The following is a 10644-nucleotide window of genomic DNA, read 5'->3' as shown; positions in this document are numbered from 1 at the left end:
ACGTACCACTATATTTTTATGATATTAAGTGAATTTTATAAGTTTATTTACCTAAGATATATAAAAGTATATTTTTATTATATATATAAATTTTAATATAAATTTTTATTTATTAATAAATGATTTATATTATTTACTTCAATAAAAATCTGTTAAGTATATTTAAATATATAAAACGACTATATTTAAGTTACATAATAATCATGTATAGATTTTGGAAGTCATTTTGGGATCAAGTTAACTTTTGTTGACTTTTGCATATTAGTCTCGAGCATTAGGATTGTGATACACTACGGTTTGATCTAAATTGTTAGACAGATATTGACCAACATATAAATATATATAATTAATATAGGTTCGTGAATCTGAGGCCAACCTGCACTTATTCAGAGCCGTCATATGCATATTTGCTACGAAATACAGTATTGTGAGTTTCATTTGCTCCCTTTATATATATATTTTTGGGAGTGAGAATACATGCGCTGCTTTTATAATTGTTTTACGAAATAGACACAAGTACTTGCAACTACATTCTATGGTTGAATTATTATACTAGATATCACCCTTTTAGCTTGGTAGCCTAAGAATTTGGGAACAGACCCTCAAATTGACGCGAATCCTGAAGATAGATCTATGGACTTTGACACGTCCCATCTGGGTTACGGATGCTTTAGTACTTCGATTTTATATACAGATGAGTGTACCTGTATATTGGGGATATTCTAGATGCATTTGTTAATGTCGGTTACCAGGTGTTCACCATATGAATGATTTTTAATTCGCAGGTTATGCGTACCATTTTGTACTCGGGTTACATGTACAATTATATATCTGAAATCTTGTGGTCTATTAAAATGATGGAAATGAATGTTTATGATAAACTAATGAACTCACCAACCTTTTGGTTGACACTTGAAAGCATGTTTATTCTCAGTTTTGAAAGAAATCTTCCGCTGTGCATTTGCTCATTTAGAGATATTACTTGGAGTCATTCATGGCATATTTCAAAAGACGTTGCATTCAAGTCATTGAGTTCAATAAAGATTATTATTAAGAAGATAACAGATTAAGTCATTTATAGATTGGATATATTATGAAAGGGTATGCATGTCTGTCAACTTTCAATGAAATGAAAGTTTGTCTTTTAAAAACGAATGCAATGTTTGTAAAATGTAACATATAGAGGTCAAGTACCTCGCGATGTTACCATATGTTATTGTATTCGTCCTTATGGATTAGGACGGGTCGTCACATGTCAGATTCATTGCGAAGCGGAAAAACTCATACATAATGCGAAAAATGATCAAGAAATATAATATTTTAAACCACTAAAACTAGAAACGGGAGATGTCCATAAATCTGAATGGATAATATCAAAGGTAGCATTAACATTAGAACTAGAAACAGAAAAAGGGAGTCGAGCGTGTTTGCCAAGCTGACAGACATGGCAAAGAACGGGGGACGGCGATTTATTACAAATGGTATCTTTAATGTAAAGGAGTCTTCGATAAACATCATGTCCGGGATGTCATAGACGCTGATGTCAGATAACCGGACTGGTGAGAAGAGCCTGCTGAGAAGAGTGAGAGGTAGGTGATGTAAGTGGGTAGAGATCCCCAGTGCTATCACATCGGAGAAGCAGATGATGCGTCAGATAATCTTTCACGGAAAAACCAAAATGATCAAATTCAACGGAAACTAGATTATCACGGGTAAATTGACGAACGAATATGAGGTTTTTAATGATGTTAGGAGTTAGAAGAACGTTATTTAAATGTAACGGCCGGTGAACATTGGGTAACAAGCGCTGGCCGGTGTTAGTGGCGGGAATGGTGTTCCCGTTACCAACGGCTACAAATGAATATTTGCTATGATTAAAAACAGAACTAAGATTATTTAATACAGGAGGTAAGATGTGAAGACGCACTCGTGTCCATGTGCCACCCGACAGCACCGTGATCAGTAAAAGAAGCGGGATGTTCTGTGTAAAAGCATTGGTTTGCTGTTGGGCCTGCTGTTGTTGGGCTAAAATACAATTTTGGGTCTGAATAACTTTAAGTACTAGGGTTTCTGAGTTGGTAGACCTACAGCCGCTGTTGTCAACGATGTTCATATTTGCGATGCGTTGAATTGAACTTTGAATAAATAATTAATACTTCGTAATACTTTCTCGTTGATGTAAAACCAAACCCTCCACAAAAATATATTATAATCGATTAATAGAAATAAGAGGGCGCTCGAATAAATAATTGTGGATGTGCTATATTATCGATAGGAACAAGAGTTTACTCAATTAAAGATGGATATTTTTTTTTGGGGTAATGGGTTTTACCCGGTGAATATTATTTATAAAAATAATAAAAAAAATACAAATAAGGACAATAACCACAAGCGCGCCTTGCAGCCTCACAAACGACCAGAAACAAAACTAGAACCTACAAGCCTAGTAGAACCAATAGACTGACACTACTAGACTTGTACAAGACACAATCTAAACTACAACCAACCCGATTTCATTCCAAACGGAGGTTTTGCCTTAGAATCATTTATCCCCACCATAAACATAGTTGTTTCATCTTCATCACTCTCTATATCACTCGGTTCATCCACTAGGTTTAAAATATCATCATTAAGAGCTCCAAACGAATTATTAACTTTCACTTGCGCGCCTTTACTAGTCCCAAGCTGACCCTTATGATCCGTATTAGTTTTACTAGACGCGACCTTAACAGCCTTCAGCGAACTAGAAGTAGCAGGAACTACGACTTCAGTTTTCTTCTTATTAATAAGACGGTAAACAAGCTTTTGATTTCTTTTGCCCATGCTTACACCCTTAACCATACTCACACCTTTAACCTGCTTGCTCCCAACAGTTTCGAACCCATCAACATCCATAACCTTGTTATCATTTATTTCAACCACCGGCTTTGGACATCGTGCGTCGTTATGACCGAAAATAACACATGTAGCACAACGAGGAGGCTTCCATTCATACTCTATATTGAGAGTGCAAACAGATTTACTCTTACCATCAATACTTGGAATAGCCATACGAAGACTCTCCTTTAACTCCTTTTTAGTCGAAACTTCAACCATTGCCCGGGCAAAGTTTGGTCGACCCCATGATTCTAGACACATCGTACTCGTGTAAGAGTCCAACATCATGGGAGTACCAATATTCGAAGCAATAACACTTAAACCAGTATCAGTAAACCCCGCTAAAGGAATATCATGTATTTTTACCCAAACAGGGACCCGGGTTAATTCTTTCTTCGTTAGAGTGGTGTATGGGGACCATATATTAAGAATAATAGGGATTGAACGTATGATCCACGGTCCATTCTCCAATACACCTTGCATGCCTTCTAATGATGAAAACTTGAAAAAGAAGAATCCTTTAGAATTCTTCATTATTTTCTCCAACCCGTACTTTCTCCAAACATTAGTCACATAATTCTTTACGACTGGATAAGCAACCCTTTTGCCCCAAAAATAACCATAAATCGTATTCCTGTAACGATCTTGAACTTCTAAAACCGAATTTAAAGGCAACTCTACATCAACATTATCATCGATATTAGAAATAGGTTCAACAAATCTAAAGTTCACCTTCTTTTCGGAATGAGAACCATTTACAGCCTTTAAATAATCATTAGGCTTACACTGGTCTACATGATTTTCTTCATTTTGTGATTGAACACCATTCAAGCAAGTAAACTTCTCATGTGCATCACTAGGATTTACACCCAAAACAGGGAACTCATAATTCATAGAATTAAATTGGTTATCTTCATTCCCTATAGCAGATCTAGCATTTTTTTTTTTTTTTTAAAAGCAAAGAGATTTGAATATATATATGAATCTTGAAACAGTTACAAAAGATATGCACCATGCCACCATGACTCGGAGCAGCTGTATATATACAGATAATAAGCAGCAGGAATATTAACTAAGCTAACATGTCACACTAAACTGTTTTTCTTTTTCCAGTTGCAAGACTTCAAGAAGCCATGAGTTTAGCCGATTCCTTTTTTTGTTGGAGGTGAGACATCATAACATTTAGGGTGAGTTAGCCAACTTTGCCAATCTAGGTTGCCTTTCTTCCACCTACAAGAGATCCACTCGAAGCTCTTCGATTGAATATCGGCCACCAATTTAGCTTGACAATCTCGAGATTTTCCAAAAACATGTTCATTGCGGTTTTTCCAAATTATATAGCCGGTAGTCCAAACCACGGCTTGCCATAAAGAGAGTCCCGTGTTTGTTTTTAGACCGTTATTATTTTCATTGAGAAGTTCTTTTACGCTTGAATTGTTTAGACATGGGTTTGCCACATTTTTAGAATTAAAAGCAGAATTAGTCTTCTTCTCACCTTCGCTCTCGGAAGAATTCGACACAGTCTCGGTCGGATCTACCTGCAACGAAGGTCCCTGTAGCTGCGCATCACTAGAATCAACTTTCAAATCAAGGTTCGTTACCTTTTCTTCCGCCTGTGTTCGATCAGCTTGAGGTTCACATGGTTTAGAGATCGATTCATCGCTACTACTCGATTCCACAGACTCTTCTCCACCGATCGTCCTACTCCGCAACACCCTAGTTTGGGTTCCCTGACCAGATTTCAATTTCGGTTTCTTTCCACCGGATGATTTACCCATCTCCGAATGTCCAAATGCTGCCGGGAAAAAGTAACGTCGGTGGTTACAAAAGCAGGAGGATCAACTTCAGTAGAAGGATTTGAGAGGTGAGGGAGGCGGTAGAAAAAAGTAGGGTTTTTGCTGAGAGGAAAAGTCAAAGTCATATGCTATTGTTTAAAGTAAATGAAATTGGTGAGTAATACAATTTGTCGGCAAAAGATTGAGTGGTAAAAATAAAAAATGATTATTGTGATGGCTTCAGAAATAAAGGGTAGTAAGCACATGAATATGAGAGATGAAATATAATTATTTTCTACTCGATAATATTGAGATAAAATGGCATGGCGGTGGTTTATGGGTATCAATCGTCGGTGGTTAAGAAATGAATTGAAGGAGGGAAGAAAAAAAGGAAACAAACACACTACAACGTGAGGCTCGATACCATGTTATAATAAAATGGACGATATGTTTTATTGATTGATATGGTACATCATGAGTAGGCATATATAGCCAAATGACCTAGTATATGCAAGTGGGCTCGGCCCAAGCAACCTAATACATGGGCTAAGATAATAATGCTAAATACTATGCCTAATTAAGTGTCATTTAACATACATTTTAGTTAATTGAGATTTACTTGAATGCAAAAGTTAGCTAGTTATACTTAACGAGTTCAGAAAGTGTGGAATACACGCTCAAAATGAAGGGTTGCACCCTTTCATTTTACAACTGCCAATTAAATAGATTTGATAATTCGTTTTTTGGATTCTTGGATTCAGACACAACTTAGAGAAAACACATTCTCTTTGATAATCTGATTTGTGATTTCAATGCCAAAACCACAAATTGCGTTCTTATCTTATCTCTGTAAAGATTTCATGAAACCAAGACAATCATTGAGTCGAAATACTTTATAGAGAAATTGATTACACAATTCAAGAATCAAAATCCGGAAATTCAAATCATAAATACATCAGGATATTTTATCGTTTTCATTAGAAAAAGGGAAAGTGACAAGATCAACTATTTTCAACAACAAATAAGGTCACATATCAAACCACCAACTTTATTTCACTATGAACTTTTAACAACAACAACGTATGTCATATAAACCATGACTTTGTACATGACAAATTTAAAAAGATATTAAGTTCGACACTTTATTAGTTATGGAGTTTTCCATGATGTCGGGGGAAGGGAACCGCATCTCGAACATCATTAAGACCAGTAGCGAAAAGAACCATGACATCAAACATCACACTAAACCCCGAATGCTTAACTGTTCCCTGCTTTCGAAGATCCAAGTACCATTCATATTCATCTTTTTTCAACCCTAGTTCCTTGATCCTGCAAGCACAAACAAAACCTCGTAAAAACTTACATAACAAAATATTCAAATCCACAAATTTGCGCTTGCAGGGGTTTTGTTCTAGGCCACTTTACCATTTACTTATAAATGGGCTAACTTGGGTCATATTTTATCTTTAACGGGGCAATGGGTTAAACAAATTAAAAGTCATTCTATGTCCATAAAACCTACTGTTATTAATTAAAGAATCGAAAGAACTGGAAGAAAAAAGTTTTTTCAGATGACCCGATTGGACCTCTTGACCAACCCACCCATATTGCCACCTCTAGCATATCAGATATACCTTTTACTTAAGTGGTCTAGTCGTTCCTCCTTTTGGCTGCCTCTTATCAGAGCTCCAACCTTCAAAATAAGTTCAAAAGTGATTACAAATCGACAAATCTCAAGTGTTCATGAAACCCGACACCTAAAAGTAGAAACGTTAAAACTTACCTTTGGTACAATCACATCAAAAGCTGCAACGGTTTTTCCATCGTCGTTTGATCGAACATTGAAGGGCTTTAGCTCTTTAGGATAATCATATATAATTACAGGCTTCTTATAAAACTCATCAACTAGATAACTGTATCAAGAAGATTATGCTAACTTTAGTATCATAAAAAAAGAAAGAGAACATATAAGAGTTTTTATTCATTCGGGTCAGACCTTTCGTGTTCTTCTGTTAAAGCCATGTTCCATTGGATCTTGGTGTCAAAGGTTCTGTCAGTAACCTAAAAGAAACAATCAATTATAACTGTTGATTTAAGTATAACCAAGGTTGACCTTGAAAGGTAGAGTCGGTCAAGACGGACGTTGACCACATTGACTTTTAGTAATAACTAGTTGTGGAGCCCTCGCTTCGCGCCGGGGGCTCCGTTTTGAATGCGAGTTAAAAAAAAAAGTCTTAGATCTATTTTGTAAAAAAGAATTTTTTTCGACATCTAACATTGAAGAGTTGTTCCTTTTGTGAAAGTTGCTTCTTTTAGCGTTCCTTTTTTTTTTTTAAGTTAGTTGATCTATTTTGTAAAAAATAATGTTTTTCGACATCTTTTGGTAGCATTGAAGGATTGTTCCTTTTATGAAAGTTGACTCTTTTATCGTTGAAAAAAAAAAAAAAGGTAGTTGATTTTTTTGTAAAAAAGAATTTTTTTCGACATCTTTTGGTAACATTGAAGGGTTGGTTCTTTTACGAAAGTTGCTTCTTTTATCGTTGGAGACCAAAAAAAAAAGGTGAAATGACGAAAATACCCCTGGTTACTATTGATGAATAGTTCTACAGGGCTTTGTCTTTTAGATAGTATAGTAAAATATCAAATTCAACTATTTCAAACATAAATACTTTAAAAGCTTATATATTTTAAAAATAAATTATTTACAAATAATGTGGTGTTAGTTTAAGGGTATATTTGGCAAAACTAGCTTGTAGCTGGTAGCTTTTAGCTTTTAGTTGGTAACTTAAATTTAGCTGATAGCTGGTAGTTGTTAGCTTTTTAGATATATTCTGGTGTTTGGCAAAGTAACTGAATCTTTTAAATAAAGAGTAAAGTGATAAAAAGCTAGAAGTTAAAAGCTAAACGTTAGTTCTAGTAGCTTTTAGCTTTTTCCTTTTGCCTAAAAGCTTTAAGCTCTTTTAACCAAACGGAGCTTTTTATTAAATAGGAGTTTTTCCATAAAAGTTAAAAGCTCCTAAAAGCTCCGCGCCAAACATACCCTAAATAAATATATAGGTTTTTAATAATGATTTCTATAATTAGCTGAACCTTTTGGACTTGGACACTTTGACCCGCCCAGTTTGACACATCTAACATCACATTATTTGAAAGGGTGAAATGAAGTTACCTTGTCTAAGACTTCTACTGCTGTTGCATACGTGATCTTTTCAAATGGTGTTGACGCCATTGAATGAAGGCGATCGATAATAGTTTTGTCAACTCTTTTTGAAAGAAAGTAAAGATTCTCATAGCAATTTTCTGTAACCCAATCGGATACAAACTTCAAAAAGTCTTCAGCACAATTCATCACATCCTGAAAAAAAAAAAAACACACACACACGCACAAAACAGTTTAAACAATAATTGAACATGAAAATGGAGAATATCAAGAATGTTCAAGTAATAAGAACAATATATAATATAACCTCAAGTTCTGAAAATGCAATCTCAGTTTCAATCATCCATTTTTCTGCTAAATATTTCTTCGATTCCGATTTATCTGCTTGAAATCTTGGACCAAATGCGTATACGTTTCCAAGAGCTGACGCACAGCTTTCAAGATGAAGGCTACCGGAGCTAGTAAAAAAGGCCTGGTTAGTAAAGAACTCTTCACCCGTCTTGTACTTTTCAGACTTTGACTTTGACTTTGATTTTGACTTTGACTTTGACCTTGCTACTAGTTCTGCAGCCAATTTATTTGTTTTATGAAGATCTTGAACAGCTGCATCGAGTGCTTCTCTATTACTATCGCTTCTTTTAAGTTCTTCAACTTTCTTGGCTTTTTCAGCAATTGAAAGTTTTATAGTTTCGAGATTAACGTTAGCCGTATCATCCATTGAAACGGGCTCTTCTCTTTTTGATTCTTTAATAGAAAAGTTTGATGTCGAAACTTGGAAGACATCCGAATATCCTTCGGTACTGGTGGCAGTTATAATCGGCACTTCGACATGAACGAAACCGTGTTTTTGGAAGAAGGTATGACTGGCTTGATTCAATGCGTTACGTACCTTCAAAACAGATGCCACCTACGAAAGAAGAAATCGAATTGTCATGATTAATCTGACTGTTGAGGTGGCAATTTCAACCCCAAACAAAAAAACGCCAACATGGTCTCTAATGTGTACTACAATGTATATTAATGTAAATTACCTCATATTTCCTTATATTAGAAATTAACAAAATTTTGTTTAAATCTAGTAAAAATAGATGGAAACTGGCTAAAAACGTAATGAGTCAAAAGTCGTCCATTTTGTATTTGTAATGCATAAAATGTAAAAAATCATTTATACAAAAAAAAAAGTACACGTGTTTGAAATCAGGTTTACAAGCATACTTTAGAAATAGTTAATTATAAAAATTATAACAAAATTTTCAATCTTTAGTAAAAATAGAGGTCCAGGTCAATGCGACCCATCCCATACCTATAAAATTTGATCTGAACCCAATTTTAACCTGTTACCATTCAACCAACCCATTCTGCCACCTCTAAACTTGATAAACCGATAAATATACAAGTGATAAGATGAGAAGGTTTTTACAGTGGTTGTTCGAGGTCTAAAATGAGCACAATCTCTCAATCTAGCCAAAGGCAAACTTTTCTTTGATAAAGGATAGCTCTCTTGATCAACTACCCCAATATGCAACAATTTATCCGCTTTTAGCTCGATTGCATGCTTCCCTTGTATAGAAGGCTTTTGCAAAATACCTTCCGCTAGTATACAAGTTCCCGTAGGCATGAGTTGACTTGGAGGAGCTATCGAAGATTCCACTATGACCTACAATAAATAATCTTGTCATGAAACTTGTACAAATTCAAATCAAATAATTTAAAAAAAAAAAAAAAAAAAAAAAAAAAAAGGCAAAATAGATATTATTTACGGTTTACCTGAAGGCTGATAACGGAAGAACCGTCACTAATTTGCACGATTGAAACCGAAGGAGGAAGCGATTTTGGTGAGACTGATTCGAGTTTATCCTTTGTATGAGGAGTAGTGTGTCCACCAAACACTTTAAAAATACTTCGAAGAAACGGAATTCGTGATTGAAAAACTTCAACGCATTTTACATCTTTACCCCCGGTATGATCCTTTGTATTATCTCCTGTTAATGGTTGTGATCTGGGTGGTGGATCTATTCTCATTTCTCTTGAAGACTTAACCCATCCTCCAACCACAACTCGCTGATCAACCAAACCTAACCCACCGTCTGCACGATCAAATATTGTTTTCAGCAACACGCGTTTGGAATACTTGGATAACTCCACTGGAACTGGCATTGAAGTTGGCTTTGGCATTTCATCGAACACTTGGTGCTCAGAAGACATGTTTCAAGGAATTAGCTGGAATTATAAAAGGGTTTTGTTGGGTTTGTGGATTTGAGCTTAAATGTATGAAGTGAGATTGAATTCTGAGTGAATTGAAGGATTTGTGAGTGGGTTTTATGAAGATTTATGTGAAGAAAATGAAAGGTTGATGCTTTTCTTGGTGAATGAAGATGGGGTGATTGAGAAAGAAGTAATGATGAATGAAGAAGTTTGAAAATGAAGAAAAAGGATCGATTTTGTGTATGAAATATGTCAATCGCCATTTTTGAAGTTTAAAGAAACTGGAGAAAACAGAGATGTAGAGATAAGGGTTTGGTATTCTTTAAAAGTTGGTTATCAGTTTTCGCGGGAATGTATGTATGACCTTATATGACGCAATCGTTTCTTAAGGATATTTTAATTATGGATTTATTTATTTATTAATCAATTTTTTTAATTAGCAACAAACACAAACCCTTTTTATTCATAACACTACTCAACTCACGACCTTAAAATTGATGTGTTCCTTAATAGGTATACGTTGAAATCCTTTGATAATTTATTTATTTATTTTTTTAATTTTATTCTTTGCACAAAATTATACAAATGGTAAATAAATAGATGCAATAGATATAGACGAGGAACGGA

At 35.0% G+C, this 10644-nt stretch overlaps 1 protein-coding gene across 1 annotated transcript; it reads right to left on the bottom strand.

Moving 5' to 3' along the window:
* Nucleotides 1-5753: 5753 nt before the first annotated feature.
* LOC139843671 (asparagine--tRNA ligase, cytoplasmic 2) lies at nt 5754-10082 on the bottom strand. The gene is made up of 8 exons (XM_071833792.1): nt 9580-10082; nt 9233-9469; nt 8120-8719; nt 7822-8007; nt 6649-6713; nt 6436-6565; nt 6287-6345; nt 5754-5981 (listed from the first exon to the last, which is right to left on the bottom strand). Exons 1-8 carry the CDS (start codon nt 10015-10017, stop codon nt 5798-5800), a joined length of 1899 nt encoding a protein of 632 aa, XP_071689893.1. The 5' UTR covers nt 10018-10082; the 3' UTR covers nt 5754-5797.
* Nucleotides 10083-10644: the final 562 nt, after the last annotated feature.

The sequence above is a fragment of the Rutidosis leptorrhynchoides genome, chromosome 4 (assembly GCF_046630445.1).
Source record: "Rutidosis leptorrhynchoides isolate AG116_Rl617_1_P2 chromosome 4, CSIRO_AGI_Rlap_v1, whole genome shotgun sequence".
Classification (NCBI taxonomy): domain Eukaryota; kingdom Viridiplantae; phylum Streptophyta; class Magnoliopsida; order Asterales; family Asteraceae; genus Rutidosis; species Rutidosis leptorrhynchoides.
Note: the sequence above shows the minus strand (reverse complement) of the source record. Positions and strands in the feature narration are given on the sequence as shown.

Excerpts from the sequence above, each read along its gene's own strand:
- LOC139843671 (XM_071833792.1), bottom strand. The coding sequence starts at position 10,017 with ATGTCTTCTGAGCACCAAGTGTTCGATGAAATGCCAAAGCCAACTTCA. Across the intron at positions 9,470-9,579 it reads CTTCCGTTATCAGCCTTCAG|GTCATAGTGGAATCTTCGAT; the intron begins GTAAACCGTAAA and ends TATTTATTGTAG. Across the intron at positions 5,982-6,286 it reads CTAGACCACTTAAGTAAAAG|GATCAAGGAACTAGGGTTGA; the intron begins GTATATCTGATA and ends TTGTGCTTGCAG.